The 25,585-nt window shown below is 41.7% G+C and overlaps 1 protein-coding gene across 1 annotated transcript in view; it reads left to right on the top strand.

Moving 5' to 3' along the window:
* The first annotated feature begins 1,843 nt into the window (after positions 1-1,843).
* The window catches only part of EIF3E (eukaryotic translation initiation factor 3 subunit E), a 182,601-nt gene continuing 158,859 nt past the window's right edge, over positions 1,844-25,585 (top strand). The window contains exons 1-3 of the mRNA XM_030218047.1: positions 1,844-1,955; positions 6,498-6,615; positions 25,034-25,151. Coding sequence (XP_030073907.1) covers positions 1,866-1,955; positions 6,498-6,615; positions 25,034-25,151 — 326 coding nt within the window. The 5' untranslated portion in view covers positions 1,844-1,865. The remainder of the gene's footprint in view (positions 1,956-6,497; positions 6,616-25,033; positions 25,152-25,585) is intronic.

Here is a 25,585-nt window from a genome sequence, read left to right as displayed (position 1 = left end):
AATTGTGATATTGAATAAATAAGTGTATGTTTGTGTTCCTAGTCATGCATCCAAAGTTTACATAGTCCTTTCAAGAAAGCCAGTTAATCTTTTAACTTATTAGTGGAAAATAACCACAGAGGTTTGATATGATCACATTTTCAATATGGTAATACTAGAACCCAACTAAGGAATAGGTTATTTTGAGTTAGTCTTCACTTAACCAAACTTTCTTTCCTTGTGCCATCACCATCCAGCTGGATAGGCAACGTCTTAAAAGGTGGAGGATAAAGGATTTTTTTTTTTACATTTATATCAAACTCGGGTTCAATGTGGCTTACATTTGAAAATACAGTGAGACAGAATAATTGACTTTAGTTATATCATGGGATCGAGTACATGCTCAGAAATCATAGCCCTAAGTATAGACAGTTATTCAAATGTTATCACATGCACACACCAGAACAGGCATCCATACACACATTGCAAAAGTAAACAACAACTTCTACAAAATTGTAGACAGCAGATGTACAGATCAGCAGGACCCAAAGCAGTCCAAAACAAGTAAAGTCAGAAACAACACAGTTTATACCTAATTGTTCAACCACCCTTAGGATTCACCTTTGGTTTAAAAAGCAAAACCATGTGCATGTAAGTTCTGGATAAACAAATTAAAACAATCAGAGTTTAAAGCAAATTCCCATAATATGTAATACATGGTAGCAATAATGAACAATGATGGAATATTCACTTAGTAGGTAGTCTGAGCCAACATATTTAGAGCCCTGTTTACTAAGGTGCATTACTGGTTTTGGCACGTCTACACTTGGTGCACACGCTAACCATGTAGGTGTGTATAGGGATATTGTAGGCACTTACATTGTTAACACGTATTAAAAACATTAACGCCCCTATAACGCTGCATAGTAAACATGGCTCATTTTCCACTGAACATAATTTTATTTGTATTTGAGTAATAACTGGGAAAATGCTATTAAAAATTATATTACAAAGCATGAAGTTGACTTACATCAACCAGTAGTAAATAATAGTAATAAAAAATATCAAGTGCATTTTTATAATATACCACTGCATTCCACAAAACAAAAGGAGCAAGTTCCCACAAACCATCTTTCTCTTTTGATCTAGGCACAGGAAAAAAAAAAGATTTTAAATGCTCCTAGGTTTCAACCTAATTCATGTGGGATACATATGTATAGGTAGGTAGGTAATAAATAAATACATTAAAAAATAAAAAACCCTCTGAATGTGGAGTACCTGATTCTCATAACATGATATCAGTTTTAGTGGCCCTTTACCAGGAGAAAAAATTCTCTGCAAGAATATAACACATGCTAGGGTGTCCCTATAATAACCAGCCCCTCCAAATGACACACTGATTACAATTTATAACAAAGTACTACTCTATGAAATGTTATTCCGTTATTATACTTCCTCCGTGTACATACATATGCTGAACAATCCGGTATCTTTAAAAATATGTGAGATTAAATAAAAAATGCTACCAACAAAAAAGAACGACATCATGGATGCAGCAGCCCACGTTTGCTTTCAGTATACTAAAGATGACGGCTGCGCGGGGGGGGGGGGGGAGTGGAAACAGAGATTAACCTAATTGGTTTCCATGGGTTGACGTCACTTGGTCTCCTGTCTATTAAACTTCATTGCCTAACACTTGCTGCTCTTCTCCTCGTTCGTAATTTCGTACCAACAGAAGCCACGCCCCAGTCACTTCGCCTCGTCTTGCGTTCTGCCTCTGGTTGTGCAGCCGCTCATCTTTGGTCCCCATGAGCCGCCGTATATGTATTTATCTTTGTTAATAAAGATTTTCAGAGTTTGAATATTTCTCTTTTTTTCCGGACAAGATGGCGGAGTACGATCTAACCACGAAGATCGCTCATTTCTTGGACCGGCACTTGGTTTTCCCCCTGTTGGAGTTTCTCTCCGTAAAAGAAGTAAGGCTGTTGTGACATCTCGGTGCAACGGGACTGGGTTGGTGTGGCCAAGCAGCAGTTGGGCTTTTTCTGCCATGCCATGTGGGATCTTGTTCGGGGCTTGGCGCCGGATCAACGGGCCGGTGCTGATCAGGGGTCTACAGAGTTCAGGATTAGGCGATTTTTTTTTTTTTTTTTTAACAGAGGGCGGAATTCGAGTGCTTTCTCGACTCCTGGAAGGGAGGTCTTTGAGGAGTGAGTCGCTTCATAAGTCGCTTGGTGAATGAATGTGTTTAAACCACTGGACCCTCTCTCTCAATACTAATCTATGCAAAGCGCTGATGGTGTCACTGACATGATGGTTCGTGGCAGGCGCGTCTTGCACTTATGTTAGTGGAGTATAGAGTCACAATGTTACTTTTCTCAGGGAGGTACTGGTGTGTTGTCATAAAATTTAACTGAATAAATAAATCAAATGATGGGCTGGTGACTAAACTTAATGGAGTAAATAATCAGAACTGGGCTACTTTTTATTAATACCTGTAGTTTTCCTTTGATTACTGGACAGAAGTCACAAAACTACATATATAGTTTAGTACATAGTAAATGACGGCAGATAAAAAGTCCTGTACGGTCTATCCAGTCTGCCCAACAAGATAAACTCATTTTACATGTTATGTGATACTTTATATGTATACCTGAGTTTGATTTGTCCATGCCATTTTCAGGGCACTGACTGTAGAAATCTGCCCAGCACTGTGCTTATACTAAAAGTTCTGAAGCTAACATCGGAGCCCCTTAAAATTTACACTCCAGCCCATTCATATCTATTCAGTCATGATCAGGGTGTACACCGTAGAAATCTGCCCAGCACTGGCTTTGCATCCCAATTAAAACTTACTCCTATTCTCAGTGGAGGAGGGTAGTTAGTGGGGTCCCGCAGGGGTCTGTGCTGGGTCCGTTGCTTTTTAATGTATTTATAAATGACCTAGAGATGGGAATAACTAGTGAGGTAATTAAATTCGCCGATGACACAAAATTATTCAGGGTCGTCAAGTCGCAGGAGGAATGTGAACGATTACAGGAGGACCTTGCGAGACTGGGAGATTGGGCGTGCAAGTGGCAGATGAAGTTCAATGTTGACAAGTGCAAAGTGATGCATGTGGGTAAGAGGAACCCGAATTATAGCTACGTCTTGCAAGGTTCCGCGTTAGGAGTTACGGATCAAGAAAGGGATCTGGGTGTCGTCGTCGATGATACGCTGAAACCTTCTGCTCAGTGTGCTGCTGCGGCTAGGAAAGCGAATAGAATGTTGGGTGTTATTAGGAAGGGTATGGAGTCCAGGTGTGCGGATGTTATAATGCCGTTGTATCGCTCCATGGTGCGACCGCACCTGGAGTATTGTGTTCAGTACTGGTCTCCGTATCTCAAAAAAGATATAGTAGAATTGGAAAAGGTACAGCGAAGGGCGACGAAAATGATAGTGGGGATGGGACGACTTTCCTATGAAGAGAGGCTGAGAAGGCTAGGGCTTTTTAGCTTGGAGAAGAGACGGCTGAGGGGAGATATGATAGAAGTGTATAAAATAATGAGTGGAATGGATCGGGTGGATGTGAAGCGACTGTTCACGCTATCCAAAAATACTAGGACTAGAGGGCATGAGTTGAAGCTACAGTGTGGTAAATTTAAAACGAATCGGAGAAAATTTTTCTTCACCCAACGTGTAATTAGACTCTGGAATTCGTTGCCGGAGAACGTGGTACGGGCGGTTAGCTTGACGGAGTTTAAAAAGGGGTTAGATAGATTCCTAAAGGACAAGTCCATAGACCGCTATTAAATGGACTTGGAAAAATTCCGCATTTTTAGGTATAACTTGTCTGGAATGTTTTTACGTTTGGGGAGCGTGCCAGGTGCCCTTGACCTGGATTGGCCACTGTCGGTGACAGGATGCTGGGCTAGATGGACCTTTGGTCTTTCCCAGTATGGCACTACTTATGTACTTATGTACTTATGTACTTATGACCTTCACACAGTTTTGAATTGTTTTACCATTTTCATCTCCACCACTTCCTGCTGGAGGCATTCCAAATATCTACTACCCTCTCCGTGAAAAAAATACTTCCTGACATTCCTGAGTCTGCTCCCCCTCAATCTCAATTCATGTCCTCTAGTTCTTCTGCCTTCCCATCTTGCTGTTTCCCTTTCGAGTGACTTTTAAGGGTTTTTCTCCTAGGTCTTTAGACAGTAAAGAGCAGATAGTGATTGATTATGAAGAGTCAGGGGGCCATTGGGTTCTTTTAGGTTAGTAGTTTCGCTTTTTTTTTTTTTAACGTTTGTAAAACACTTTAACTTTTTTCTTTCATGATCAAAAAAAAATTTCAATTTTTTTCAAGCTTTCTAAAATTTCCGTTTTTTTTTTTTTTCAGTTTTTGCCTTAAGGAAAAAATGGAGGTGAGGGTAGAACTGTTTTCCCATTTCTAGCATAACATTCTCCCCTGCCCTGTCTTTTTGCTCTCCTTCCATTTCATGCCTGTTCTCCTCTTGTCGGTTGACACTTCTCACTTTGTCTTTCTATCCCTTTTGCCCTGTCCCAGCATCTGCTTTCCGAAAGCAGCAGTATGCATTCAGTGGTGGTGGTATGTTAGGCATAGTGATGTACATATTGTGTCCTGCATTGGATTTCAGACATGCTGATTTTGGTAAAATGGGGGAATGCCTGAAGAAGGAGCTGACAGCAAGGATTTAGTGTAAGCAGTGGTAGTGGTGGCAGCCCATATTCTCCCACCTCACACCCTGTGCCGATTAAGTCTTCTGTACATTCGGAGCATAACAGCAGTGCTGCTTCTCAGGGTTGCCTGTTTCTACTGTGAGCCTGAGGCCTGTGTGCCCTGCTTTGGATTGCACAGCATTTGTGTCCCCAGTGGTTGAAAGTGTGATTAAGCTCATAATTGGTGAAGTGGCACTGAGCACGTTGCTGTATCCTTCCAAGTGTAGCCATGTAGGCACATGGAAGGATTCATTGTGGGTACAAGGGGTGGGATTAGAGGAGGTGCTGTGGAGCTACAGGAGGGATGGTGAAGGGTATCTGGCCTAATGGAGGGAATCATTAGAAATATGAAATAGGTATGTGACGGGTGAGTTAAGGAATTGGCAGAGGAAGTGACAAAAAAATCATGGATTTCGATGTGAGAGTAGATCATTATTCCCTCCCTTCACCTCTTCTGCCAATCCATACCTCAGTGAAGCACCACTTCAGTAGGAGCGGTCAAAAAAAGATGACTTATAACCCTACCCTACCCTGCCTCCCTTCCTTCCCCCCCCCCCCTCCCACCCAAAAAAAAAAAAATTATCTAGACATGCTTGAAATGTAGCTTTGCATTGAATTAGTTTGTGTTGACATTATCTCAAATGCAGATCTATGCAAGTTTGCCACATAAGTACAACTGAAGTTTATAACTCCCATACCTACCAAGCCTCCCACATTCGGCGGATCATCACCCGCCAAAGCGGGAAAGTCTCCGGCACTTGAGACACTTGAATCCTGCCACCACCGCTGCTTTTCCCGATGAGCAGCAGCAGCCACAGCAAAACAACAAAAAATGCAAGCGCAGGGCTGCAGCAGCACTGTCGACTCTGCTGTTCCTCTGCCCCCGGAATGGGAAGTTGACATCAGCGGGGGCAGAGGACCGTCAGAGCTGACAGCGCAGCGCATGCTTGCATTTTTTGTTTTGCCACTGCTGCTCATGGGGAGAAGCAGCAGTGCCCAGGAAACAGATACTGGGTGGAAGGGGGAAATGACACGGGGAGGGAGGCAGGATGTGCTAAAAGAGAGCAGAGGGGAGCAAATGATGGAAGAGGGGTACAGAGAGATGAGTGCAAAGATGGGGAGAGAAAGAAGGAACATGGAAAAGGGCATGAGAGAGAAGCTGCTGGGGAGAAAGGGGGAGACCCTGGCTGGATGGATAGAGAGAGAAAGAAAGAGAGAAGATGCTGGATGGAAGGGTAGGGGGAGAAAGAGGAGATACACTAGAAGAATAGGGAGAGAGAAGGGACATGCTGAATGGAAAAGGATAGAGAGAGACATACAGTGAATGGAAGGATTGGGAGAGAGGGTAGATGTTGGATTGAAGGTTGGGGAGAGAAAGAGGGAAGGCGCAGGATGGAAGGGTGTGGAGAGAGGGGGAGATGCTGGATAGAAGGATACAGAGAGAAAGGGGGAGCACTGGAAGGATGGTGAGAGAAGGATGGAAGGGTAGGGAGGGAAAGAGGGGAGCTGCTAGATGGAAAGGGGGAGAGGATAGAGTTAGTGAAAGACTGGAGAGTAAGAGAAGGGGCATGGGGAGACAACGATAGCTGACATGACTCTGAAGTATCTCTCGTATAAATATTGAACAACATGAGCCAGTTGTGATCCACTTAGAACCTTAAAGTAATACACATCTCTGCTGGACTGGGAGAGTGATCCTCTTGGCACAACTGCAGTCTTCTGGCTTTGGAAATAAATTTTGCTCTTCTAGTTTCTCATGAAATTTCCTATCTTTTTTTTTTTTTGTTTTGTTTCAGATCTACAATGAAAAGGAACTGTTGCAAGGAAAACTGGACCTCCTTAGTGATACAAACATGGTTGATTTTGCAATGGATGTGTACAAGAACCTTTACTCAGATAAGGAAATTCCTCAGTGTAAGTTATTTTTCATAGTGAGAATTGATAAATGTTGTTTTTACGTTCCCTTTGCTAAGAATAACAAAGCAGGTCTACCATGAATTCTTACTCGGGAACCAATAAACTGACAACATTATTCCTTTAACTTTGCTTCTGGTTGCTGAATGATTCATTAATATCCTCCCTTGTGAATAAATACTTAAAATGTTAATCATTTTCAGTTTAATCTCTGTGGTCATAGGCATAAGTAGAAGGAATTCTACATTTACAAGCAATACAGTTGTCCGTTAATATTAAATTCTAAATGCCTTTCTGTCAATGCCTGGGCATTTACTTTCAGTCTTTATTTTGACACATCAGATTCTGAATCTTAGATAGCCCAACTTCAGGGTCTATGCAAGGGTGGCTAAGAGGGTTACCTGCTCAGAGTTTCTCACCTCTGTGGTCAACATTAGTCCAGTGGTGGAAGGCAAGTATCCTCCCTATCTGTTGATGGCTGCTGACCCAGCCTTCCTTCATCTCTCTACTTTACATTGAGTGCTCATTCTGTCCATCCTGCTGGCTTCTGTCTTACCATTGGGCCACATGCTGCAGCAGCAGCAGCAGCAGCATTCTTGAGAAGGTTGTCAGCACTGCCCTTCCCAAAGAGTGCTATAATAGAAAGTGGATAAAGCCCCCCCATGGGCTAGGGCAGTGACTCCCAAACGTGGTTCTGGAGGCACACCAGCCAGTCAGGTTTTCAGGATGAATATTCATGAGAGATTAGCGTACCTCTCCAGGACCAGGTTTGGAGACCACTGGGTAGGGGATTCTCTGAGCTTGTTGTGTAATCGGAGAGATAACCAAGTGTAGGGTGCCTGTGTATCCATTAGTGGTCCTCTAGAGTAATCCTTGCATTCAGATTGAGAGATGGTGTTTGTTTGAGAAATTAAGACAAATAACAGGTGATGGTAGACAAATACTAGTTGACCATTGGGTCTGCCCAGTTGTTTCCAAACTAAGAATATATCTAGCTGTTGAAACCTGAACACTTTTTTTTTAAATCAATTTATAATCTTCCTATAGTTCTCTGCTGTCCCAAATTGATGCTTGTATAAGTTTCATACTTATATGACTGGATCACTTTAAAGTACTTCACTGAAAATGTTACTGCATAAATGGCTCTTTTTATCAATTATTGTTTGTCTGAAGGGTGGGGATTTAGCAAGCATTGGTCAAGTAGCTGTTTTTCTCCGAAGACAAGCAGGTCTATGTATTCTCACACATGGGTAACGTGATCACGCGTTGCCCGATCCGGCGCTTGTAACAAGCTTTTTAGAGCTTTGTGAAACATGAACCACACTCCACGTGTGCGAGTGCCTTTCCTCCCGCCACGAGAGTGCGTTTACCGCAGTTTTTCTTCCACAGTGAGGGGTGGTTGACTTTTTTTTATTCCGCTCTTCACAGCTCAGACTGGAGAGCTTCTAGAATTTTTTTTGTGTGTTTTTTCGCGTGCCCACTTTTGAGTACCCTTGTTTTCCTTCCCTTATTGTTTGTGTTTTCTTTTTCTGCTTTGTAAGTTTCCTTTCATTTTCCACATCACTGGGCTGTTTTTAGTCTTTGACTTCACTCATGTTCTCCCTGGTTTTTCTTTGGTGCCTTAGCCCTTTTTGTGGCACCATCGTGTCATTAGACTTGGCTGCGGAAGTTTTCCCTTCTATGTCCACTAAAGTACCCAGTGGCTTTACGTGCCGTACCCGGTGCAATCAAACCATCTTTGGCAGTCTTCAGTGTTTAGGGCCTGACCATAGCACTTCTACCTGTGTCTTTTGTCTTCGGATGAAGAAAAGGACCCAGGTGGCCAGAGAAGCTCAGTGGGAGAGGATTTTTGGAGCCCAGTCTGAATCCTCGGCATTGGCATCGACGTCATTGGCACCGAGATCGAGTGTTGTATCGGGAGCATCAGTACCTATGACTGCCAAGCCTGTGGACACTGGGAGCAGCTGTGCATTGAGTGGGTCTCCACCTGCCTTAATGCCAGCTGCCGAGCAGGGCCCTTGGGACCAATCTGCATTGGACCTGACCCCGATATGACATAAGGATTCAACGTTCTTGTTGGCATGGAGGAGCCTCGATGACCGACTTCGGGCGAAGGCCAAGAAGCATCGACATCGATCCCCTTCGATACATGGTGCTGGGAGCTCTGAGTCATCAAGGGATTTAGCACCCGAGAAGTGTCAGCGCCGGGAGGACCGCTCCCCCTCTATACAACAGGTTCTGGTACATCGGTCTTCGACAGCCAGGACAAGCCTCCTGTCTCGACCCCAGCAGCTCTGCAGTCTGTTTCTGCGCTGATGCCCCAGCCTTTCCCAGAGTCGGCTCTCGAAGCTCATCTGGGCCTTGCTTCCTGAGCTGCTGGTTGGCTTCATGCAGTGGACTGCATCAGCATTGGGGGTGCTTGTGCCTGTTCTGCCTCCTCTTGTGGCTCTGCTTGGCACTCAGCCTGTGGGGCAGCCTCTGTCGCCGGTATCGCAAGTGGCCCCGGTGTTGACTGTCACCCAAACTGGAACCCCCTCGACGTCAGTGGAGGAAGCTTCACCAGAGTCAAGGTGGGAACTGACTCCTCGATGATTCTCTCGAGAACATGGTTCTTCTAAGTCGAAGCAGGCTCAGTCTCAGCCCTCTCATGAGGAGTTTTTGACTGACACCGATCAGGAGTGCTCATGGGAGTCGGAGAAAGATCCACAATATTTTTCGGAGGATGAGCACTATGGCATCTGCTCAGATACCTCTCAAGTACATAAGTATTGCCACACTGGGACAGACCAAAGGTCCATCAAGCTTAGCATTCTGTTTCTAACAGTGGCCAATCCAGGACACAAATACCTAGCAAGATCCCCAAAAAAGCGCAATACATTTTATGCTGCTTATCCCAGAAATAAGCAGTGGATTTTCCCAAGTCCATTTTAATAATGGTCTATGGACTTTTCCTTTAGGAAGCCATCCAAACCTTTTTGAAACCGCGCTAAGCTAACTATCTTTACCACATTCTCTGGCAACGAATTCCAGAGTTTAATTACATGTTGAGTGAAAAAACTTTCTCTGATTCGTTTTAAATTTACTACTTTGTAGCTTCATTGCATGCCCCCTAGTCCTAGTATTTTTGGAAAGAGTAAACCAACAATTCACGTCTACCCTTTCCACTCCACTCATTATTTTATAGACCTCTATCATATCTCCTCTCAACCGCCTTTTTTCCAAGCTGAAGAGCCCTAGCCGCTTTAGCCTTTCCTCATAGGGAAGTTGTCCTATCCCCTTTATCATTTTTGTCACCCTCCTCTGTACCTTTTCTAATTCCACCATATCTTTTTTGAGACTCGGCGACCAGAATTGAACACAATATTCTAGGTGCGGTCGCATCATGGAGTTATACAAAGGCATTATAACGTCCTCATTTTTGTTTTCCATTCCTTTCCTAATACATAGTAACATAGTAGATGACGGCAGAAAAAGACCTGCACGGTCCATCCAGTCTGCCCAAGAAGATAACTCATATTTGCTACTTTTTGTGTATACCCTACTTTGATTTGTACCTGTGCTCTTCAGGGCACAGACCATATAAGTCTGCCCAGCACTATCCTCACCTCCCAACCACCAGCCCCGCCTCCCAACCACCGGCTCTGGCACAGACCGTACAAGTCTGCCCAGCACTATCCCTGCCTCCCAACCACCAGTCCCGTTTCCCACCACCGGCTCTGGCACAGACCGTGTAAGTCTGCCCAGCACTATCCCCGCCTCCCAACCACCGGCTCTGGCACAGACCATATAAGTCTGCCCAGCACTATCCTCACCTCCCAGCCACCAGCCCCGCCTCCCAACCACCGGCTCTGACACAGACCGTACAAGTCTGTCCAGCACTATCCCCGCCTCCCAACCACCAGTCCCGTTTCCCACCACCGGCTCTGGCACAGACCGTGTAAGTCTGCCCAGCACTATCCCCGCCTCCCAACCACCAGCCCCGCCTCCCGATCTTGACTAAGCTCCTGAGGATCCATTCCTTCGGCACAGGATTCCTTTATGCTTATCCCACGCATGTTTGAATTCAGTTACCGTTTTCATTTCCACCACCTCCTGTGGGAGGGCATTCCAAGCATCCACTACTCTCTCCATGAAAAAATACTTCCTGACATTTTTCATGTCCTCTCGGTCTACCATCTTCCCATCTCCGGAAAAGGTTCATTTGTGGATTAATACCTTTCAAATATTTGAACGTCTGTATCATATCACCCCTGTTTCTCCTTTCCTCCAGAGTATACATGTTTATTCAGCAAGTCTCTCCTCATACGTCTTGTAACGCAAATCCCATACCATTCTCGTAGCTTTTCTTTGCACCACTTCAATTCTTTTTACATCCTTAACAAGATACGGCCTCCAAAACTGAACACAATACTCCAGGTGGGGCCTCACCAACGACTTATACAGGGGCATCAATACCCCCTTTCTTCTGCTGATCACACCTCTCTCTGTACAGCCTAACAACCTTCTAGCTACGGCCACCGCCTTGTCACACTGTTTCGTCGCCTTCAAATCCTCAGATACTATCACCCCAAGATCTCTCTCTCCGCCCGTACCTATCAGACTCTCCCCGCCTAACACATACGTCTCCCGTGGATTTCTATTCCCTAAGTTCACCACTTCAGGTCCTATCTTCAGCCCATCCAGTTTATTTAAGAGCCTCCTGTGGGGAACCGTGTCAAAAGCTTTGCTGAAATCTAGATAGATTACGTCCATAGCTCGTCCTTGATTTAATTCTCCTGTCACCCAATCAAAAAACTCAATGAGATTCGTTTGGCACGATTTCCCTTTGGTAAAACCATGTTGTCTCGGATCTTGCAACTTATTGGCTTCCAGGAAATTCACTATCCTTTCCTTCAGCATCGCTTCCATTACTTTTCCAATAACCGAAGTGAGGCTTACCGGCCTGTAGTTTCCAGCTTCTTCCCTATCACCACTTTTGTGAAGAGGGACCACCTCTGCCGTTCTCCAATCCCTCGGAACCTTTCCCGTCTGCAAGGATATATTAAACAAATCTTTAAGAGGACCCGCCAGAACCTCTCTGAGCTCCCTCAAAATCCTGGTGTGGATCCCGTCCGGTCCCATGGCTTTGTCCACCTTTAGCTTTTCAAGTTGTTCATACACACTTTCTTCCGTGAACGGTGCTCTATCCACTTCATTCTCATTTGTACTATTTCCAGTCCATCGCGGTCCTTCTCCAGGATTTTCTTCTGTGAAAACAGAACAAAAGTATCTATTTAGCAAATTTGCTTTTTCTTCATCATTTTCCACATAGCGGTTCTCAGTATCTTTTAGTCTCACAATTCCCTTTTTAGTCATTCTCCTTTCACTAATATACCTGAAGAAATTTTTGTCACCCCTCCTTACATTTCTAGCCATTTGTTCTTCCGCTTGCGCTTTTGCCAGTCGTATCTCTCTCTTGGCTTCTTTCAGTTTCATCCGGTATTCCTCCATGTGTTCCTTTTCTTGAGTTTTTCTGTATTTCTGGAACGCCAACTCTAGCCTTTATTTTCTCAACCACTTGCTTGGAGAACCATATCGGTTTCCTTTTTCTCTTGCTTTTATTTACTTTCCTTACATAAAGGTTCGTGGCCCTATTTATAGCTTCTTTCAGCCTGGACCACTGCCCTTCCACTTCTTGTACTTCCTCCCAGCCCATCATCTCCTTCTTCAGGTATTCCCCCATTTTACTAAAGTCAGCACGCTTGAAATCCAGGACTTTGAGTTTTGAGTGGCCACTCTCCACTTTAGCTGTTAAATCAAATCAAACCGTTTGATGGTCACTGCTGCCCAGGTGGGCACCCACTCGGATGTTTGACACGCTATCCCCATTTGTGAGCACCATATCCAGTGTCGCTCCCTCCCTCGTGGGTTCCATCACCATTTGTCTAATAATACCTAACATTCTATTTGCTTTCTTAGCTGCAGCAGCACACTGAGCAGAAGGTTTCAACGTATTATCAACGACGACACCTAGATCCTTTTCTTGGTCTGTGACTCCTAATGTGGAACCTTGCATGACATAGCTATAATTTGGGTTCCTCTTTCTCACATGCATCACTTTGCACTTACTCACATTAAACGTCATCTGCCATTTAGACGCCCAGTCTTCCAGTCTCATAAGGTCCTCTTGTAATTTTTCACAATCCTCCCGCGATTTAACGACTTTGAATAACTTTGTGTCATCAGCAAATTTAATTACCTCACTAGTTACTCCCATTTCTAGGTCATTTATAAATATGTTAAAAAGCAGCAGTCCCAGCACAGACCCCTGGGGAACCCCACTAACTACTCTTCCCCATTGAGAATACTGACCATTTAACCCTACTCTCTGTTTTCTATCTTTTAACCAGTTTTTAATCCAGAATAGAACACTACCTCCTATCTCGTGACTCCAATTTCCTCTGGAGTCTTTCATGAGGTACTTTGTCAAACTCCTTCTGAAAATCCAGATAAACAATATCAACCGGCTCACCTCTATCCACATGTTTGTTCACCCCTTCAAAGAAATGTAGTAGATTGGTGAGGCAAGATTTCCCTTCACTAAATCCATGTTAACTTTGTCTCATTAATCCATGCTTTTGAATATGCTTTGTAATTTTGTTCTTTATAATAGTCTCTACCGTTTTGTCCGGCACCGACGTCAGACTCACCGGTCTATAATATTCCGGATCTCCTTTGGAACCTTTTTTTAAAAATTGGCATTACATTGGCCACTCTCCAATCTTCCGGTACCACGCTCGATTTTAAGGATAAATTACATATTACTAACAATAGTTCTGCAAGTTCATTTTTCAGTTCTATTAGTACTCTGGGATACCATCCGGTCCAGGAGATTTTCTACTCTTCAGTTTGTAGATCTGCCCCATTTACATCCTCCAGGTTTACAGAGAATTCATTAAGTTTCTCCTACTCATCAGCTTCGAATACCATTTCTGGTACCGGTATCCCACCCAAATCTTCCTCGGTGAAGACCAAAGCAAAGAATTCATTTAATCTCTCCGCTATGGCTTTGTCTTTCCTCATCGTCCCTTTTACTCCTCGATCATCTAGCTATCCAACTAATTCTTTTGCCGGCTTCCTGCTTTTAATATACCTAAAAAAAATTTTTTACTATGTGTTTTTGTTCCAGTGCAGTCTTTTTTTCGAAGTCACTCTTAGCCTTCCTTGTCAGCGCTTTCAATTTGACTTGACATTCCTTATGCTATCTCCTATTATTTTCAGTCGGTTCCTTTTTCCATTTTCTGAAGGATTTTCTTTTAGCTCTAATAGCTTCCTTCACCTCACTTTTTAACCATGCCGGCTGTCGTTTGGTCTTCCGTCCTCGTTTTTTAATACACAAAATATACTACTACTACTACTACTACAAATCATTTCTATAGCGCTACCAGTCGTACGCAGAGCTTCACAAATTTAACATGAAGAAAAGACAGTCCCTGCTCAAAAAAGCTTACAATCTAAATCAGGACAGACAGATAGGACACATAGGGAAAGGGACTATTGAAGAGAGGAAGACAAGATAAAGGTTACGAGCAGGTGACAAGTTAGGAGTTAAAAGCAACATCAAATAGGTATATTTGGCCTGGGCTTCCAGGATGGTGTTTTTGAACAGCATCCACGCCTGATGTAAGTTTTTGACCCTTGCAGCCGCTCCTGTTTTTTTTTTATTTTTCACTGTTCTTCTCATTTTATCATAGTCTCCTTTTTTTAAAGTTAAATGCTAATGTATTTGATTTCCTATGTATACTTACTTCAAAGCTAATATCAAATCCAATCATATTATGATCACTTGTCAAGCGGCCCCAGCACCATTACCTCCCGCACCGGATCATGTGCTTCACTAAGGACTAGGTCTAGAATTTTTCCTTCTCTCGTCTGCTCCTGTACCAGCTGCTCCATAAAACAATCCTTGATTTCATCAAGGAATTTTACCTCCGTAGCGTGCCCTGATATTACATTTACTCAGTCAATATTGGGGTAAGACGCCAAGATGAGGCAGTACTGCAGCGAAATGAGAAGCTTTGAATTTTGAAGTATTTTTGGCCCTTGAAACAGTCCGGTGGTGGCCAAACAGGGTTCTCCTGTTGGACTTATGAGTACTGGACATTGAGGAAGCGACTATGGACTGTCGATATTAAGATGATTTAAGCTAAGTAATAATTGAAAGTGAATTTCTCCGCATGTGTGGTGTAATGATAGCCTCTACCTTATTGTATTGTTCAACGTGTGTGCACAAGTATTTTATGAATAAGAAGAGTGGAGTTTTTTTTGTGAAGACTAGTGATTTAAGAGGAGTTCTCTTAATTTTGAAAGGTGTTCCTTTAAAGAGATATCTCCATGGTTTCTGAAGTCTTTTTTTCTCCACATATTTTCATAACTATATATGAATGCACACCTGCAATACAGGGTTTCATTTAGTAGAATTGGTTAGGATATTTGGGTAATTGAAATCACCCATTATTATTATGTTGCCCAGTTTGTTTGCGTCCCTAATTTCCTTTAACATTTCTGCATCCGTCTGATCATCCTGGCCAGGTGGACGGTAGTACACTCCTATATCTGTCCTTTTTCCCCTTTACACGTGGAATTTCAATCCACAGGGATTCCATGAAGTGTTTTGTTTCCTGTAGAATTTTCAATTTATTTGATTCAAGGCTCTCCTTAATATACAATGCTACCCCTTCACTAATTCGATCCACCCTATCACTACGATATAATTTGTACCCCAGTATGACAGTGTCCCACTGGTTATCCTCCTTCCACCAGGTCTCAGAGATGCCTTTTATATCTAATTTTTCATTTAGTGCAATATATTGTAACTCTCCTGTCTTATTTCTTAGGCTCCTGGCATTCGCATACAGACATTTCAAACTATGTTTGTTCCTATTTACATCATGCCCAGTACTTGACAGTATTAATTTGCAATCTTTTGTCTGCATTTTATTTTTATGTGAGGACACCGGACCTACTATGGTCTCTTTTGCAAGCTCACTATCAAGATACCCTATCTTCCTTGTTTTGGTGATATCTTTGAAAGATACCATGCGCTTTTTAGCGACTGTCGGCCTTCCCCCAGTTTCTAGTTTAAAAGCTGCTCTATCTCCTTTTTAAATGCCAATGCCAGCAGCCTGGTCCCACCCTGGTTAAGGTGGAGCCCATCCTTTCGGAATAGGCTTCCCCTTCCTCAGAATGTTGCCCAGTTCCTAACAAATCTAAAATCCTCCTCCTTACACCATTGTCTCATCCACGCATTGAGACACCGGAGCTCTGCATGTCTCTTGGGCCCTTCGCGTGCAACGGATAGCATTTCAGAAATGCTATCCTAGAGGATCTGGATTTGAGCTTTCTACCTAAGAGCCTAAATTTGGCTTCCAGAACAGCCGGCTCCTCCCTAGCACTGTCTAAAATCCTATCTAGGTGACGCGTGAGGTCCACCACCTTCGCACCAGGCAGGCAAGTCACTAGTTGATCCTCACGTCCACCAGCTATCTATATGCCTAATGAGCGAATCATCAACTACAACAGCTGTCCTAACCTTTCCCTCCCGGGCAGCACTTGGAGACATATCCTCGGTGCGAGAGCATAGTACATCCCCTGGTGGGCAGGTCCTGGCTACAGGAGTACTTCGTACTTCACCAGGGTGATGCTTTCTTTCTAGGAGACCTCCCTCCTCTAAGGTAGCACAGGAGCTACCAGACTGAAGTTTGGACTTCTCTACAACATCCCTGTAGGTCTCCTCTATGGCTCCCTCTGTCTCCCTCAGCTCCAAAAAGTCTGCTACTCTAGCCCTAAGAGAACGGACACGTTCTCTGAGAGCTAGGAGCTCTTTGCATCGGGCACACACACATATGCCATCTCACCAACTGGGAGATAATCATACATGTGACTCAATGCAAAAGACTGGATAGCACCCCTCTCGCTGCTGGACTGCTGACGCCATCTTAGTGTTTTTGAGTTTTTCAGTAATTTAAAACTTGCTTTAGTTTTAAGGCTATTAGCCTAATATAAAAATGTTTTTTAGTTTATACAGTATATTGTATGATTTATTTAGTGTTTCCTTCTTAGATGGTAATGAAATGTATTTAAAACTCTTTGAGAGCACTGCTTGCTTGTTACCCTAATTACAATAACTGACTATAAATGAAGAGTTGTCCTAGGGATGGGTGGGAAGACTAAACTAGATCCTGAAGACCTAGATTCAATCTGTTAATGCTGTGGTACAAAGTTTTTAAAACTAAGTGGAAAAGACTATGGAGATTAGTTGATAAAATTTGCTTTTTATATTTTTGTTTTGCCTATCACTAACCTACAATTCCTCCTTTAAACCCCAATCTTTAAGTTCCTAAAGCACAAAAGAAAATAGTGTTTACTTACCCGAGAAATGTCCTCTTCTCTCAGAACTTCTCTGAAAGGCCCACCAAGTGCTTGGCAATTCTTGTGATGCTTTAACGGGATTCCTGCTTCCCCACTATGACGCAGCTCTGTAAGCTTAAGCCATGTGGTGCTGGATGTTTGGGTTGGTCTTGCCATTCCAGGTCTCATGAGACCAATTTGAACTTCCAGCACTTCAGTGCCCAAGCTTGCAGTGAGCTGTGTTGTGCTGGCAGAAGCAGGAATCCCACTGTCTGTTCTGCAGCTGAAGCCAGGTGAGGGTACAGTGACTGGGTGAAGAATGGGGGAAGGAAGGGTACATGTGAAAGAGAGAGAGATACTGGGTAAAGACTGGGGAGGTACATGAGAGAGATACCGGGTGAAGACTTGGAAGGGGGCAATTTGGTGTTGTATTTTGCCACTATTTGATGAACATGTGGCAAAATACGACAGTGCATATTTGGCCCTTCAAATGTTACAAAATATAAAATATGGCCCCTGATGGAAAAAGGTTAGACAAGCCTGGTATGTAGTTTCAGGTTAATCTGTGTTATGTCCTTGCTGTTGCGAGGTCCAACAATGTTTGTCGTTTTGGCGCTTGTTGCTTTCTAACTTAGTTTGCTTACGTGCTGTATAGCCTAACGCCTGGTCGTTTTTTACTTTACTGAGGGCTCCTTTTACAAAGAGGCACTACTGATTAGTAGGCGCTGAATGGGAAGAAGCGCATGGAAATTGAATGGGCTTCTTCACATTCAGCGTACCGCTAATCTGTAGCGTTGCTTTGTAAAAGGAGCCCTGAATGAATTACTAAGGTGGGTTTTTTGTTTTTCCTCATTGTGTTGCCTTTGTTGGAGGTGACATCTTGAACTTAACTGCTTGCCTTGAGACATGAGTAATAGATGAAACAAATCACTCAATAAGTGCTTTTCTGCTGTTTGTTGAAAAGCAATAAAAAAATGCCAGGAAAAAATACAGAATCTCTAACACACTTATATTCCCATACGATAATTCGTATGTTTGTAATAAAATGTTAAAGGAGAAATGTGTGTGTGTGTTTTTAAATGGATTACTTCACTGTTATCTGCACCACACATGTTTTACAGTTGTAAAATATGTTCATTTTAACAGGCAAAACTCCTCATCAAACTGACAGTTGATGACAACTTGGTTTAAGTGTGTGAAAACATTGCAGGAAAACAAATGTCATCGGTTATACAATAGTTTACTCTGTTAGAGTAGTTCAGCTTTAACCAATACTTAACGTGGTTTTAAGTGGTTTTCTAGTATTTGTACCTAGTTGATTTAGAGTAAGTGAAGGGATTAGATTTGCAGGCATCAGACTCTGAGCTTTGTCATGAAATATGTTTTCCAAAGGTGAAATGAAAAATGTCTGAGAATCATCTTTGTGAAATATGGTAGTGGTTTTAAATTGTTCCAAACAGTGCATTTTCTGGACACGTTATCAATCTAAAGTTCCAGATGTCTGTCCCAAATTCTTTTTACAACACCAGTGCAAATGCACAACATATCTTTTGAATTTATCAAGCTTCCCTTAAACTAGGCAGTGAGCATTCCCCTCCCCCTCCCATCCGCACTCGTCATTCTAAAAACTTAGGGGCTGTTTGCTAAACTTACGGGCATGTTTACTAAGGTGCGTTAGCGTTTGTAATGCACCTTTAAATTTAAGGCGCATTAACGCTAATGCGCCTATACATTTCTATGGACATGTTAGCGTTTAATGTGTGTAAACCATTTACATGCGTTAAAAACGCTAATACGCCCGAACCGCACCTTTGTAAACATGCTTTAAATGCTGTTTGTCCTATTTGATACCTGTGGGCTACTTGGCACTTAATAGACGCTAATACTCATTAGCACGCACTAAGCTTTAGTAAGGCCTCTTTAGGAAAAGAAAAAAAAATCTTAAGCCTGTTGATGAAAATTGGATTGATTGATTAAACAGATTCTTCTTCTTCTTTTTTTTTTTTTTTTTAAGATAAGTGGTTAATTAACACTTATGGACACAATATGTAGTATTTCTGGCAGAATGGATTTGATTTCAGTCATGATTAAAATCACTGGTCAGCCTCTGTTGAAGTTGTGTTTTTTCCCTACACACTTTTTTTCCCACAATCCTATTCATAACCAAGATCTTAGAGATTTTTTTTTTTTTTACAAGATACACAGCTTCTATTCTGATATGTTATTTTTTTTCATATTGTAGCCACATTGAAAAAAAAGCTATTTGGTGTACATATTTGGTTCACACATCTTAATAAATTGTATTTTTCTGAGGACAAGCAGGGCATTAAGTTTCACAAGTGAGTAACGCGGAGCCATGCTGCCCGGTCCGGGCTTTATGACAAGCCAAAAGAGCTTTTTGTAGAGCACGAAACACACTCCACCTCACATGCACGGGTGCATTCCCACCTGCCGCTTGGGTGTGGTTACCACAGTTCTATTTTTACCGCACTAAGGAAAAGACTGCGTTTGTGACTTCTCTTCAAGCCCGTTTTGAATAGCTTTTTTTTTTTTTGTGCCTTTTGGAATTGTTTTTGGCGGTTTTTTTTTTTTCCACTGTGCCTTGCCAGGCATTTGTTTTTCCCTCTTCTTCCCGTATCTTTTAGTTTAATTTGTCCAATTTTTAAATATCCTCTATTTTCCATCCACTAGCCGCGTCTAGGCCTGGTGTTCAGTCGGGTCTTTCCCATCTTTTTTTTTTTTTTTCTGGTGCCTTACCCCTTTTTGTCAGGCATCATTGCATCTTTTGATTTAGTGTCGGAAGTTTTTCCATCCATGTCCTCTAAAGCTCCCAGTGGCTTTAAGCGCTGTACCCAGTGCAGTCAGACAGGCTCTGGCACGGACACCCGTTCTTGGAGTCTTCAGTGTCCAGAGATGCTCAATGAGATGATTTTTGGAGCCAAGTCCGGGTCCTCTATGTCGGCATTGGTATGGAGGTCTACGGTGTCAATGCCAAAGACAGCATCAGCATTGGGAGCATTGGTACCTATGGCTGCCTTGAGGCCTAGAGACCGGAAATGGTTTTCAAGGGTGATGATGTGGAGGAACTGAAAGAAATCTTGGTTAACCTGGCAGATGTACTGAGCCAAATTGACAAAGAGTAGTAAATCATCTGGACTGGATGGCATACATCTAAGGGTACTTAAAGAACTCAAACGTGAAATTGGTGATCTTCTGTTAAAATTGCCAGTCTACAATTAAATGTCGTTAAACCTGAAGATTGGAGGGAGGCCAATGTGATCCTGTTTTTTTTTTTTTTTTTTAAGGGTTCTAGGGGTGAACTAGGAAATTATAGACCGGTAAGACTGATGTTGGTGCTGGGCAAAGTAGTGGAAAATATTATAAAGAACAAAATTATGGAACACATAAATATGGTTTAATGGGACAGAGTCAGCATGAGTGCAGCGAAGGGAAGTCTTGCCTCACCAGTTTGCTTCATTTCTTTGAAGGCGTGAATAAACGTGGATAAAAGTGAGCTGGTTGATGTATATCTAGATTTTCAGAAAGCATTTGACAAAGTTCCTCATAAGAGACTCCTGAAAAAATTAAAGTCATGGGATAGGAGGCAATGTCCTTCTGTGGGTTAGGAATTGGTTATTAGACACAAAGCAGAGGGTATTGTTAAGTGGTCATTTTTCTCAATGGAGGAGGGTGAATAGTGGAGTGCTGCAGGGATCTGTACTGGGACCGGTGCTATTTAACATATTTATAAATGATCTGGAAAATGGAACGATGAGTGAGGTGATTAAATTTGCAGATGACACAAAACTATTCAGAGTTGTCAAAAAAAAAAAACATGCAGATTGTGAAACTGGAAGACTGGGCATCCAAATGGCAGATTAAATTTAATGTGGACAAATACAAAGTGTTGGACATTGGGAAGAATAATCCGAATCATAGTTGCCTGATGCTTGGGTCCACCTTTGGAGTCAGCACTCCAGAAAAAGAACTAGGTTGTAAACAATACACTGAAATTTTCTGCCTAGTGTTTAACGGTGGCCAAAACAGCAAACAGGATGCTAGGAATTATTAGGAAAGGGATGCAAAATAAGACCAAGGATATTATAATGCCTCTGAATCACTCCATGGTGGATTTCACCATGAGTATTGCATTCAGTTTTGGTCACTGTATCTCAAAAAAGATATAGCAGAGTTAGAAAAGTTTCAAAGAAGAGCAACCAAAATGATAAAGGGGATGAAACTTCTCCCATATGAGGAAAGGCTAATGATGTTAGGGCTCTTGAGCTTGGAAAAGAGACAGTTGAGGGGGGATATGATTGAGTGGTGTAGAACGGGTAGAAGTGAATCAATTTTTCACTCTTTCAAAAAGTACAAAGACTGAGGGACATGGAAATGCTTTTAAAACAAACAGGAGGAAATATTTTTTTCACTCAAAGAATAATTAAGCTCTGGAATTTGCTGCCGGAAGATGTGGTAACAGTGGTTAGCATATCTGGGTTTAAAAAAGGTTTGGACAAGTTCCTGGAGGAAAAATCCATAGTCTGTTATTGAGACAGACATGGGGGAAACTTGCTTGCCTTGGGATTGGTAGCATAGAATGTTGCTAGTAATTGGGTTTCTGCCAGTTACTTGTGACCTGGATTGGCCATTGTTGGAAGCAGGATACAGGGCTAGATGATAGTAGTAGTAGTAGATGGACTATTGGTCTGACCTAGTATGGCTATTCTTACGTTCTTATGTAATTTGTTGGGAAAACACAAGAAACAAGTTCCATTATATTATACAAATCTCTTAGAAAGTAAGGTTTTTAAATGTTTCCTTAGAAAAATGATTCAAAATGTTAGACATGGCTGCATAGCTTTGCAAATTTTGGTGCTTGAAAAGCAAGACGTTTACATGCTTACTTTGTCACCCTTTTCAGTGTAAACAATAGAAATAGCCACCAGTACCAGATGGCCTCTTGTCTCATCTAGCAGGTGATCTCCTGCATCTCTCTGCATTTCTGCCAGTTCACACCTTCACTCTACAATCCTTCCATTTAAGCTGCCCTACAGCATTGCCTGTGTCAAAATCTGCTCCTTCACTGCAAAGCAATGCAAGCCGACTATAATTCAGTAGAAGTCTAAAAATTCGGAGTGCTCGGGGATCAGGTTAGTCTGGATTTCTGGATGGTCTGCATTCTCAGGCAGTACTTTTAAAATTCACATTTTAACGTCTGTCCTCCTTCACCTTCTGTGACGGTCCAGTATCTTTCTTCCTACACTGTCCTGCATGTGGCTGTATCTTGCTCATACCTTTCCTGAAGTCTTCAGTCAAGGCTGTGCATGCACTGTGTTTTTCCTCTCTGACCCTTCGCACCCTTCCTACAACCTGAAACTGCATCGGATATGGCAGGACGACGGGTCAGAGGAGAAAGTTGCCGTACATTCTGGAGGCAGCCTGTGAGTAAGGCTGCCAGTTCATCACCAAAGACTTCAAGAAAGGTGATAGTGAGATGGAGCCACGGGCAGAGCTGGGTGTTGGGAAAAGACGCCGACTGTGCAGGGAGGAAGAAAAGGGGAGGCATAATTTAAAGATGTTGTATAAAAATGAAAAAATAAAACAAACATAAATATAAAACTACTTACTGGGTACGATTGGTTTGCCTTGTTAGGTACAAGGTACAGATGTTACAAAAATAAAAAGGGCATAAAGTATGAAATAGATTTAAAACACGTGTTTCCAGAAAAGGGGAGGGGGGAGTTAAAAAGTAATTAATAATATACCACCAGACTCAAGTCAAGAAAGTTTAGAAGCCAATCACTGTTGTAAATATCCTATAAAAATGAAAACAAAAAGGAGAAATAGTAAAAAATAAATAAATGTGCTGAGCTCTTTGAGGTAAAATTTAACTCCTGCTCTCATAATATATTTCTAAAAATTGACAACTGCGGGGCCCTTTTATTAAAGCTTAGCATGTGCTAACAGTCATTACTGTGTGCTAAGTGCCATATGGCCAATAAATGTAAAATAAGATGCACAGCATTTAGCGTGTGCTAAGCTTTAGTTAAAGGGCTTCTAAGAAATTTGTTCACACTAATTCTTGTCAAATTACTCCAGCTCAACTGACAACAGAAAGGTATGACGGTCATAAATGTAATAGCTGAAAAATAAAAACACCTACAGATCAAATAAAAAGACTCAAACGAATTAAGAGGACCACTCACCCACTGAATATCAACTAATTATTGCCAAGAAACAGCAGAATCTTACAATATTGCTTCAAGGCTTATGAAGAATGTAAGATACAATATTTTTTAAATAACTGATAAAAATGGGCACTAAACAAAAACCCCTTTAGCAGCAAAACAGGATTCACATTCAGTAGGAGCATGCCCACAACACTTCTGTGCATCAGCAGAGTTTCTGCATTTTAAAGCTGGATTTTCCTGTTGCAGAGTTCTGATTGGATAACTAAGCATGGTCAACTCAACTTTTGGCATTTATTTTTGTTCACTTCAGAAGCATTTCTAAAAGAAGTTTGATTTGGTTTTTAGTTTTGTTTTGAGTTGTCCTTGCTTGGCTGTGAACCATAGTGCCATGACAAAAAAAAAAACAGCTTCAAAAAGTAGAAACACTAGTTTTGCACAGACTTGTAGGCTTGTTTGTGTTGAATGTGAATCCTCTTTGGCTGCTCCAAAGGTAAGGTTTTTTAGTGTGGCTTTTTTTTTTTTTTTTTAATTGTGAGGATTTCACTTTTATTTTTTAAATGTAGTTTCCCCTTAGTTTTTGAATCTTACAGCATTATTGTAAGATTTGATTGGTGGTAATGTATAATGTCAATTGCATTTTAACCCCCTGTTTTAGGAATTGATTGTGTTCAAATTTATTCTTTGTTTTTGTTGTTCGCTTTTTGTTTATAGCCTTTCCTTTACCCTTAGGGTTTCTTTTTTCCTGTGAGGTATATGGAATTCTGCCCAATTGATTTGAATTTTGAATTTTTTAAATGTTTGTATCAATAATCAAGGCCCCTGAAGCAGGCATCGTATCAAAATAAGTTGGGTGATTTTTTTTTAAAATATGATTTAGCAATTACAAAGGACTGATAATCAGCAGTTGTCTCACGGTTTAGCAGTGAATGCAAACTTAAAAACATAGAACTAAATTCAATAAATGGTGCCTAAAATATTGGCGCTGGAAACCATGGCTACTTTTAAGCGTGACAATTTACACCAATGAAACCCTGTGTAAATCCCCATGCCTAAATTAGACGCACATCCATTTATTCTGTAACAATGTGCATAAATTGTGGGAACACCCCCAGTCGCCCATGACCCTCCCATAGCCATACCCCCTTTTTGGATCTGCATGTAAATTTTAATGCCGATTAGTACTGATAATTGGTTGGTTATTCAATCAAATTTCACATACAAATTGGGAGCATGGTCAGTTTTGTGCTCCCAGTTTGTGGTGATGGATATAGAATTTGGGCAATAATGCATAGGATTCTATAGATTGCTGTATCTTTTAAAAAGTATATATTTTATGGATTAGTTTTACCCATTTAGCTTTATTATTTTTTGACAGTCTGATATTACTTTGAATGCCTCTGAGTTGCCTTTTGGGTATGTTATGACATAATTTATGTGAGGGTAAGAATGAAAGAAGTAATGAGTATTTTTTAATTTGGTTGGCTGTGATTCTTTCTCTTGATGTAATTAGTCATTCACTGTGGTGGTGGTGGTGTGTGAAACAAAATTATTTAAATAAAAAGCCTTAGACATCAGAATTTAGATTATGAGCCCCCTTGAGCAGGGCACTGATTTGTATCCAGCATGTAACTTGTTTGAAGCTTAGTCTTGGAAAAAGGTTTAGTAGTAAATCCTAAAACTTAAATCCAAAGTTGCAGGTTAAAATAATTCAGAAAAAAAATGTGATGTTTATTAAATTGTGGTGTTTATTTTAGCTAACAACTGAATAACTATTTTTGCTACAACCACTGACTTCAATACTGTTTAATTATTGTTTTTTTTTAACATTCCACATCCAGCTTTAAGAGAGAAAAGAACCACTGTCGTCGCACAGTTGAAGCAGCTTCAAGCAGAAACAGAACCAATTGTAAAGATGTTTGAAGATCCAGAAACTACAAGACAGATGCAGTCAACCAGGTATGTTTAGTCATTAGGGTTACCTTATGTTTAAATCTTTTTTATTGAAACTTGATAGCATAAATGAGTAAATACAATTCTCCAAAAAGGAACATGGTTGCATAATGTCATCAAAGGAACTCATACCAGTATATATACTAACAGTTATATTATTTTCTGGTTTAACGTTTTAGTGATGACACAGCAAAATATCCAGCCTTTGTAATGGTTACGCAAATAAGTCTAAAGAACCGTACAATTGTGATGTCCACAGTAATGCCCATTATCATCCGATTTCCCCCCCCCCCTTTGTTTCAACCCCCCCCCTCCCTCCCTCCCATCCCTCCCATACAATCGTCATTCTAATAATATTTCCCACTGTTAATGAAGTAAACAAACAGCATTTATAGCAGGCAAATCATAGCCCGAACATTCTGCAAACAGGCCCCAAATGA

The sequence above is a fragment of the Microcaecilia unicolor genome, chromosome 1 (genome assembly GCF_901765095.1).
Source record: "Microcaecilia unicolor chromosome 1, aMicUni1.1, whole genome shotgun sequence".
Lineage (NCBI taxonomy): Eukaryota > Metazoa > Chordata > Amphibia > Gymnophiona > Siphonopidae > Microcaecilia > Microcaecilia unicolor.
The sequence above is the reverse complement of the archived record's forward strand: the minus strand, read 5'-3'. Positions and strand labels throughout refer to the sequence as shown.